Genomic DNA, 10,502 nt, shown 5'->3' on the forward strand with positions numbered 1-10,502 from the left:
CTTTCCGATCCAGTAAGAAATGTTCGAGTTATAAGCATTCGGAATCTTTCATTTTTTCCTGCATGTTCTGTGTTTAGGTTTTCATTTTACCCCCCATATACTCCGGTTAGACGTAGTCCCACGTCAAAAAAAAACTAAAGATCCTTTGAGAGACCATTAAAAACTAATATCCCATTGATATAAACGGGGACCAGATTACTTGGGTTTTATGTTCATATCAATCAGAGTCAATTGAACTCATTGACACTAAGGTCTTCTGAAATTTAAAATACCTCCAAGCTTATAACATTTGATGATTATATAAACTCAAAGCCAGCATAGCACACGGACTCTATAAACCTATTTAAGTAAGACTATAAACATTGCTAGTTGAAACGGTAGTTCAATTAGTCTCAACTAGGAGGGTCTAGAAATTCGGAAGTGTAAGCAAGAATAAAATAACACTGAGTTGAGTGTGAAATAAAAGAAAGATCAATCCAAGTTGAACGCAAATTGGATGAACGAACGATTAATGTAAAAAAACTAAATTGGGCCAGGGATAGGAAGGGTGAGTGAGGGATATTGTTTATACAGTTTGAATTTATTTCACATAAAATGGGTAAAACTGAAGCCCACATATAAAAAAACTGGATAAAACTGGATGATATTTGAAAAAACTAGGAGATTTTAGGGTTTAACTGTTTGACTGGATCGAGTGAAAAAAACTGGAAGAATCCAGTTTAAACCAGAGCTGATTTTTGTCACTGTCACTGCTCATATTTTAACTACTATGACGACCATTGCAACATTACTATCGAACGACGTGCAACAAAACACAAACCGACAAAACAAGTTGTTCGCTCTTTGCTGATGAATGGTTTGTCAGAGTGCTCTGACGATCAAAGCATGTTGCTTGTCATTGCACTATTGTGGTCAAGACGGAAAATACTATGTCATTTGGTGTTATGGAAGTTTATACTTTTTGACGTAGGACTACGTCTTTCATTTCTATACCGGGGTGTAAAATCAAAGTTTGTAAAACGAAAGCGTTACGCCGGAGACCGAGATTTTGAGCGTTAATAGCTCCTAAACAACTGAACGAAATGGTATGATAAACACTTCATTCGAAAGATAAAATGTCTACGCGTTCTATACTTGTTACTTTTTGATCCAAAAACTTGTTTCAATAGTCTTAAAATTGCTTTCAAAACAGGCTATTGAAATCATCAATCGGTATATAAGCGAGCGCCGCTCGGAAATCCACTCAGTTCTAATTCAACAGCGATTGGAGCATGTTGTCGCTGTTGTGGTGAAGCTCTTCGTTTATCATGAAAGCGCGGATGAACGGTGTCACCAAGAGCCTGTTTGTGCACCCTAGGCCAGAAGGGAATCCATCAGGAGGAGAGTGATGCCACAAACGGTTCCCCGGGAAGACATCGCTACACACACATACACGCGCGGAATTTTTTCCGTTTGGATGCCATTCAGCATTGAGAAAGTTCCGGAAAGATCTAATCATTGCCGGAAAATAATCTGCCAGTTCCTTTGGGAATTTTCAAAATATATTCATGTGAAAGAGTTTAATTGAATGTTTTCTATCCATGTAACACTGTAACCAAATATGTTTCAAGCAAGTGCTATTAACAGATGGTTATCGAATTAGCATTAACCACTGGTGGGCTTCCAGTATCGAGGAAAATGTGGAAATATCTAATCGTTACTGAAAATAATCTGCCAGTTCCTCTGGGAATTTAAAAATACATTCATGTGAAAGAGTTTATTTGAATGTTTTCTATCCATGTAACACTGTGACCAAATATGTTTCAATCAAGTGCTATTAACAGGTGGTTATCGAATTAGTATTAACCACTGGTGGGCTTCCAGTATCGAGGAAAATGTGGAAATATCTAATCGTTGCTGGAAAATAATCTGCCAGTTCCCCTTGGAATTGAAAATTACATTCAAGCGAAAGAGTTTATTTTAATGTTTTCTATCCATAAAATATCCATATAATACTGAGTTTCAATCGGGCGGTCGTCGAGTGCGGACGTGTGTTTTTGTTGTTCCGCGTATTTCGTTTGCGATTGCTTGTTCTTTCACAGTGTTGAGCAGGGGGCAGCGCATCGAGAAATATGTGCGCGTTTGTGCTGAGATCATATTTTGAATGGGCGAAAAATAGTTCACTCTGCCCTAGTGATTTCGAAACTAATATAGTTTCATTAATTTCTTTGATTATATTTTTGAGATGGCACGGTGAAGTGAAATATTGGGGGAAGCCATTTTGATTTTGCGTTTGTGGTAGTGAAAACTCGTAGTTTTTGTTGCTCTCTCAGTTGTCGCGTGATCGATTTAGCGTCCGACACCCCTCCGACACATGTAAACATTGGCATGACGAACAGTTTGTTTGCCTTCGTCTAATACATCGAGTGCGAGGTTATCGTAGTGAGTGTATCACAACCGAAAGCCATCGAACATGGATGGACTGAGCATGCAGTGGCGTCAGCTAAGTTTTCTTTTTCCATACACACATACAGCTTAATTTACTTTACAGTCTAAATTGTAGACCATCTAAAGAGTTTAAACCCGCTTCTCTCTCCACAGCAAACGATTGCAATTGTTCTGGTGTACTTGTCTCTCGTGTTCTCATTATTATTTTGCTTCTTTCTTTTCTGGAGACAGTTGCAGTAATGGAATGGAAATGTGAAAAACTTATAGAGTCATAAACTCAGGAATTCTTAGATCTACAGATGCATAAATCCATAAATTTTAAAATCCATAGATTCAAAAAATTCATATCATTTTTTATTATACTCATAAATTCTTTAATTCTTCAATTCTTTTTTTTTTATTTTTTAAAATCATTAGTTTTTTAATCTTTCAATTCATTAATTCATATCTCTCTTCCAATCCAACCACCGTCGCAATCGAAATTCTATAAAAGAATACACTCGATGGTTTACGGAATTATTCGCAGGTCCGATTGATTTCTGATTGCTCAGGTTTCCTAAAGATCTCCGTTACTACGAATGGGGTTGAATGAAGACTATGCGTGTGGAATAACGGATTATAGTTATAGGTTGTTTTTAAACATGTTTTATGGTTACCCACTCTACTTTGTTGTGCCTAATCGGTCCCAGAAAATGGTGTCGACAACGGTGCCGATATCGTGCCACTTTGCAATAATTTTGTTGATCTATCCTTTGTATTTGACATCTAATTACGTGCCAACACTGTGCCAATCTGGCACGACGTCGACCTATTGCAACACTGCTCGACCGGTACCGTTACATTGTATACAAAGGTGAAACATAAGAAAACAAAGTAAATAAACATTGAACCATTTTATTTTTAATTTAATTTGTACATATTTATACTGATACTATCACTATGCAATATGACTATACTATGATATACATAACTATACTACAGAATCAACGACTATACAATAAAATGTTATAGCATTAGTAAATTTCCTCTCAGCTCATGTTTGTATTGGTTCGAGAATTTACAGTATACTGATAAAACATTTCGAGCCATCATAATTCTATTCCAAGTGATTCCATCCAGTCCAATACTCGTGTAATGCTTTTCTGATTTAGACGAGGTAAATTCACACTGAAATATAAATGTATTCACAAATTGGTTCTAAAAAATTTTGTAAATAAATATTACATGTAATGCATTCGCTGAATTGGTGACACCGGCAACTGACGAAGCAGTTCAAATGTGAAAGTTAGGAAGTGGCAGAAACAATGCGGTATATTCTGAAATAAAATACACGTTAGTCCATCCTTTCATTGAATATATTTGATTGCTGTTACCATTGTTTTATGATTGTTGCCGATTCAACCTATTTTTTGTTTTCACATATGAAGAATATGTGTAACTGTTGCTTAGAGACAATCTGTTCTAGGAAAAACATGCTGTCAATGCAATCATTAGCATATTCTTAAATATACATACCTGATTAAAGCCGCGCAACTCAAAGCCACCTTATTTGAATTATATAGTTTCCTTTAATTCTTTATCCTGAATGTATCCATAGTTCCGTACAAGACGCTCGAGGTGTAAAGCAGCACATTTTCACAGCGACATAGCCGGAATAGCAGTATCGTTACGGCAATCATTGGCAGCATTACATGAAAAATATCAAGTCTCCTTATTCCTTTTATTTCGTAGACACCAAATCACGAGTGGATAACCAAATGTTGTTTAGAATTCAGCTAAAATTCAAAAAGGCGTTAAAGACAGAATACTCTTGTTTATTGTGAAAATTACTTGCTTTTAATAATTTCCCGTCCGCTCCGCTCTCATTTGTTTATTCAAATGACAGTCCAGCGTGAAAGAGAAAAAGCAAACGCCAGTGATGCCGTTTCACTCAGTTAGAGTTATCTTCCAGTAATTATGGCTGAAACTTTAGGTAGTGCTATCTGCGGGGGACAAGGCGGGGTTGGATTCCATCACTTTTGTAGCACTTTTCGTCGCTCGGTCGACGTGGTGTCGATAACTACTCGAAAATAATTTAGAGCGGGTAGCTTCTCAGATTTCCCCCAGTGAATTCTCCACCGTCGTAGTTGGATTGCGATAAAAAAGTGCGATGGGTACGATGCGAAAAGAATCGTTAGAATACCATTTTGATCAAAAAGTTCCCGGAATTTATTCAGAAAATGAAACATACAAGACTATACAACAATTTCCCTTTGATTTGTACAAATTGCAAATTGTACAGGCATACACAATAGCAGATGTACCCAATACAGCGTAACTTTTAGAAGTGTAAGTGTATTAAAGTGTATCCCACTACAAATTTCATACAATGTCAATGACAGATGAGCCAACCTACAAAATAGAAGAAAAATAAAACGGGTGACTAAAAGCGCCACACGGTATTTATTCCGTGAACTTTTTTTTTATCAAGATGGTATATAGGAGTTCAATTAATTTTATAGGTTTTCCTTCTCAGGATACCTAAAAATAATTTCTGCCGCGTGTAGTGACATATCAGAGTTTCACATTTTCGTTTCGTAGAGTGGTCGTTAGTTAGCGTTTATATAATCACATCACTTACCGCAGTGAATCCTGATTCTTACCTCGGCCCACTAACAACCATCCGCTCCATGATAAACGCTAGGGAACCACGCTATAGAGGCGACCCTTCTGGCCTTCGGGCGGCGAATATCATACTACCATTCCTTCCCTTCCCCTGGTGACTGTAAGGACGTGGCCGGCGTCGTTATTGACCATTTAAAGCTCGAATCACCGAAAATTGCACAACGAGAATGATTTGCTAGTCCCAAGCGTCATTCTGTGTGTTCTTTGTGCAATTTGGTTGGTTCAGGTCAATCACGGAGAGCAACTACGAATTGTACAGTCTACCCAAGCTCAAGTTCAAGCTCATAAAATATCCATATAATACATTTGGGTTTGTGATTTGTCACTCAAGTACAGTTAGCAGGAAAGCTTCCGAAGATAATTCTTCAGAACAAGGTTTTTCGTATCCTATATTGAATGCATAAATCCTTGTGCCTCCAACGTAACGCTCTCGTTTTCGAAGTCCCCCAAATATTCATTTATTCATTCATTCAGAATGGATTTAGATTCTACTTCAAACAAATGATCTCTAAATCAACGATAGTCCTACGTCACCCTTGCGGTTATACCATAGATATAACCCACTTCCTGTTTTTTGAAAAATATTTCCATTGCCCTTTTGTTTTCGTAATTATTTATTGTATTTGTGTTTTATCGTTTACATGATTTAGGAACCAAAGGCAATATAGTTTTTATTTTTTTTCTTGAAAACTTTTTTACATAACATATCCAAAAATCGAAGAGATGAATTTTTCGTTTTTGTGTTATGATTTTTCAAAGTTAACAAGTTTCATCTAAATTCAATCTTATTAAAAAAAGCAATCGTCGAAATTGATTTAAGACCTTACGTGTAACATGATAATCTGGGATTAGAAATTATAATAAGTATTGATAATGTAACCATGATACAGTCGCTATAAATCATTGTAGGCACATGGCAGTCTAGTCGCATATGAATATTGAACGAAGACTAAAAACACGTTAACTTTAAAAATCATAACACAAAAATGAAAGGAAACACCTCTCTGATTATTGGATATGGATAAAAAAAAAACTCAGTTTTCAAGAAAAAACATAAAAAATATAGCGTCCTTTATTTTTGGCCCTGTAAACTATAAAAAATAAATACAATCAATAATTACGAAAACTAAATCCAATTTTTCGCAAGTGTAATATATTTTTTTCAATTTAGGCTTATTGGATTCAATTTGATATGTCGATCATCTAAGTCGGTCCAGTAGTTCAAAAGTTATGAATTTTTGAAAAAAAAAATCACTTTTGGAAAAAGGGGAAAAATGGATTTTTTGGACCACTGAATTTTAAAATGGAAATGGGCACCCTAATGGAACAATAAAAAAATACGAGTCTAATATCCTGCGATAAGAAACGAAACTACCAATTTTCATGAAAATCTGAGAACCACTTTATCGATTTGGCATGACTGATTCATAAAAGAGCAACCTGAAAAATGAAACAAAAACTATAGAAATTTTCAAATGTTACGAGATAGTTGTATTGGAATTTTTGTAAGAAAAGAGGTGGGAAGTTGTTTTAAATTATATTTTTTATTAACAAGATTAAGTTCGTCTTTTATTGAAACATTGCTTCAAGCAAACTCAATTCAACAAACATCTGTTCTCATATAATAACCCTTAACATATATCTAGTAATATAAAACCTGTCTTGCAATCTAGTTGTTTGAATTCATCTCTGTGATTGTGTCGTTCCAGATGTAAAGGTCTGACATAACCTTATCTGAAAGATCCTTGTTCAATTTGACTAGAAGAATATTAGAAAGGGTTTCCGCTCCTAAACCAGTTCTCTGATCAGAAAGGATTATCGCCAATGCTCTTTCAACCGATACCTGACTGGATGGTGTAGCCAAAACAACCATAGCTACGGAGTGTAGTTCCGGGTGGGTATATTTACGAGCTACCCAGTGTTTCCACACATTGAAAGTATGGGGCTGACGATCCTGTGTATCCAAAGCTCTTATTCGATTATAAAAAGTTGAAGAATTGTCAGAGCTTGTATTGAATGTCCCACCAAACATTTTGGTCAATATATCATCGACTTTGTCGTTAAAGTCAAATGCATTCGTGTGTTCCTTTTCATCAGAAGACACCACTGGGCTTAGAGAGCGAATTCGTTTCCAAGTATCTGCAATAAAATTCTGAAAAGAACATATTATTTTAACATAATTCAACATAAGAATTGATAAAAATAATGTCTAAAAATGTTTTTTTGTTTTAAAAACAAAAAAAAAATCAAAAATATATTACCAAAAGAATTTTATAATTCATTTACATAAAAAAAATAGAAAAAGGTTGGGTGTACGTGCACGTTACTGAAAGATACCTGAATTTCTGCTTTCTCATTAGTAGTCTCAAAAACTGTAGAATCAAGGAAGTTCAACCTCGGATCCAAATATAAAGATGCCTTAAATGCCATGTTGTTGCGAAGACGTTCCAATCGATTTGTGCATGTTGATACAAGGGCATTAGAGAAAGGATTGCCTTTCAGCATACTGACCTCCTGAATGGCAACCAACCAGTCGATGTAGAATTGTGACAAGGGATAATGATCGGCCTGCATAACCTTTGTACAGTGATAAAACGGCCTGGTAGCATCAACGTAATCTCTGATAAATCTCCAATCATCCTTGCCCAAACCTGAAAATGTATTTTTTTCTTACATTTATTTATTGGAACGATTAAATTGTCTTAATTTACACATTTCAGAATACTGAGTTCCCAGTTCAACAAATTTCGCTTCTTGCTTTAAAATGCTAGACAACATTTTGTATTTACCGCCCCAACGTGTTGGTGACCAGAGCGGAGGGAGGGCAAGTTGTTGAACCTCGACGAATGATTTATATTTAATTTGACGTAGATGACGTACTACTTCCGTGATGCATTTAAGATTCGGATCAGCTTTATCAAAAACATCCGCAATCGCAAGTTGGAGGGAATGAACCGCGCACCGAACAAGGGATATCCGTGCATCCCACTCTAGCTCAAGCTCTTCAATGAGGTCTCTTTCCTGTGGTATGTTCTCATCATCTTCGAACAATAAAGTCGATACTGCAATGGACTCATTCAGCAAAGATTTAATTTTTTTTACGGCAGCAACCATGTTGCTGCCGTTGTCCACCGTAATGCTAAAGATTTGCTCCAACTTCAAATCATAGACACGCAATGTTTCCAATACTTTATCACACAAAAACACAGGCGTTCGTCTCTGGTCTACTTCAATCATTCCTACAACAGAGATCAACATTAATTCGTTGGCAATAAAGAAATATACATAAACGAAAATACCCAAGGTTCGAATCACCAATTTTCCGTTGAGTTCGTACTGTGCGTTGATTCCGAGAACGTGACGACCATGCCGTGATGCAGTATCCAATTTGATAGATACCAGCTTTTGTTTCATTTCGACTGCCATTATTGATTTTAGTTTGTTAGCTGCTGCAGAAATCCAAACCTTGATGTTTGATCTGGATACTTTTATGTTCACAGCATCTGCTATAGGATCAAGCACCATTTTCAGACCCTCCCATTGAAAGCAGTTCAAAGGCAGGTTGTGTTGCGTGACAAGCTTTATGGTTCCTTCGACATACGTTCACTTGTCGACGGAAACAAGGCGCTTAGTGATTACTCGTGACCTTTTTTCTTGATTTTCATCGGGAAAGAGCCCTTTAATTTCCGCTGCCGTTTTATGTTTGTTCCGGAAGTGTCGTACCAAGTTTCCTGAATCGAAATTCTCCTGTATATAAGTACAACCACTGTCAGGATCAATAGCACAATAATATTTAATGCCTTCGATTTTGCAACACTCTTTGGCAATTTCGGCAAAACTTTTCCTGCCGTGAGCTCGCTTTCTCTGCATAGAGGAACACCCCACACTACTGTTCTCACCGATCGGCATAATAATTCTTTAAACAAAAATCAAACTCAACAACCGGAACGGAAATCGTAACTTTGCTCGTTGAAAATTAAATACAATCTACGACAATCAACAATTCGTCACGGACATTTTTACAGCCTACTTGATCGGTCAAAGCGTATTGACGGAGCTCGGCAACAGGTATCGTGTTGCATCGTACTCCGTCAGTCACCATTTGACCAAGAATTTCGTCAGTAGCAAGTGACTAACGTTGCACGTTAGTTGTCAGTGATATTGATGAAACTGTGCAACTCTGGTTTAAACTGGAACATTGGCAACGCTGCATGTATTCCATGTGCAACTGATTGGAGAATCGAGAACGAGAATTGTGAATATTATACGAGAATATTGTAATGAAGAGTTTTGGTATAAATACAAGTACGCTTATTAAGAAAACGTGAATCTTTCAAAGTATTCATAAAAAAACAAAATCCATTTTGTGCGGGACAAAGTTTATCGGGTCAGTTAGTATACGATAAAAAAATGTTTTATTTTTAACATACTTACTTCATAAAAAAATAGTATTTGAACTTTAAAGTGAAGGTTAATTTTTTAAGGTATATAGTTGAAGAAAAATCGCGTGGAAGTGTTTCAAAATGATATTGCAGCGAAATTTGGAAAAAATGGAGTAGGAGTTCAGTGTCAAAAACCAATTAAAAACTAGTTAGAGAGCCTAAATTTGGTGGAAAAATCTATCAGCTTTCTGATACATTTTTGTGAGAGAAACTTAATAAAAACGGCTGAGAAGATATTAACTTTTACGTTTTAGAGGGGTTCGTCGTCCCAACATTATATTACTTGCTTCCTTTTTATTAGTACTAGCCGAATCGAACCAGAACCCTCGGTGTGATATGTGTGTGACGGTGTGACGCTAACTACTCGACCGCGGGTCCAACCTATGTTTTGAAATTAATAAAGCAGTGTAAAATGAAATTAAATAGGTTAGATCTTGTTAACATGTCCCAAATATATGTTTTCCTTAAAACTATCGATCTTCGAGTGTGATCGTTTTTACATCCTCTTCCCCTCCTTCTCGAACTTTGCGAACTATCGGTTCCTCTCCATTAGAATAAGTTGAATTGTAATACATATTAGATGTAAGGATAGTTTTAAAGAATTGAGTGCGAAGTGTGAGTGAACATTGTTACAATCTTCTTACATCCCATCCTTTTCCTAACGAAAATGTGTCACCCTTCTAAACTCGAGTCGATCGTGAGTAATCGGTTTCCTATTTTATTAACCATTGAAATATAGTTAAGAGTTTGGCTCCTTTAACTCTTTGTGGTCGTTTGTCTGCTCTCAGCCACCACAGCAAAAATCCATGCTTATCTTATATTTTACTCAACCAAGTATCAGTTTATGCTTTTCCTAAACGAAGCTTGATGTCTAGTGAACCTGTTCACGAATCAATACGGTTTTCCTATGAGTAATAGATAACGGTATTCAGTTTCAAACAAAGTAATCACCCACACAAGACAACACAC

General features: G+C 36.3%; 2 protein-coding genes and 1 long non-coding RNA gene across 3 annotated transcripts; all 3 read right to left on the minus strand.

Moving 5' to 3' along the window:
- Positions 1–3,305: 3,305 nt before the first annotated feature.
- LOC129770632 (uncharacterized) lies at positions 3,306–3,891 on the minus strand. The gene is made up of 3 exons (XR_008742153.1): positions 3,801–3,891; positions 3,652–3,743; positions 3,306–3,594 (listed from the first exon to the last, which is right to left on the minus strand). It is a non-coding gene; the product is annotated as an uncharacterized LOC129770632 (long non-coding RNA).
- Positions 3,892–6,760: 2,869 nt separating this feature from the next.
- Positions 6,761–7,665, minus strand: LOC129770502 (uncharacterized). Its single transcript, XM_055773387.1, has 2 exons — positions 7,429–7,665; positions 6,761–7,243 (listed from the first exon to the last, which is right to left on the minus strand). The coding sequence occupies exons 1-2, from the start codon at positions 7,663–7,665 to the stop codon at positions 6,761–6,763; spliced, it is 720 nt and encodes a 239-aa protein (XP_055629362.1).
- A 102-nt stretch (positions 7,666–7,767) lies between these two features.
- On the minus strand, positions 7,768–8,616 carry LOC129770501 (uncharacterized). Its single transcript, XM_055773386.1, has 2 exons — positions 8,391–8,616; positions 7,768–8,330 (listed from the first exon to the last, which is right to left on the minus strand). Exons 1-2 carry the CDS (start codon positions 8,614–8,616, stop codon positions 7,768–7,770), a joined length of 789 nt encoding a protein of 262 aa, XP_055629361.1.
- Positions 8,617–10,502: the final 1,886 nt, after the last annotated feature.

The sequence above is a fragment of the Toxorhynchites rutilus genome, chromosome 2 (assembly GCF_029784135.1).
Source record: "Toxorhynchites rutilus septentrionalis strain SRP chromosome 2, ASM2978413v1, whole genome shotgun sequence".
In the NCBI taxonomy this organism is placed as follows: domain Eukaryota; kingdom Metazoa; phylum Arthropoda; class Insecta; order Diptera; family Culicidae; genus Toxorhynchites; species Toxorhynchites rutilus.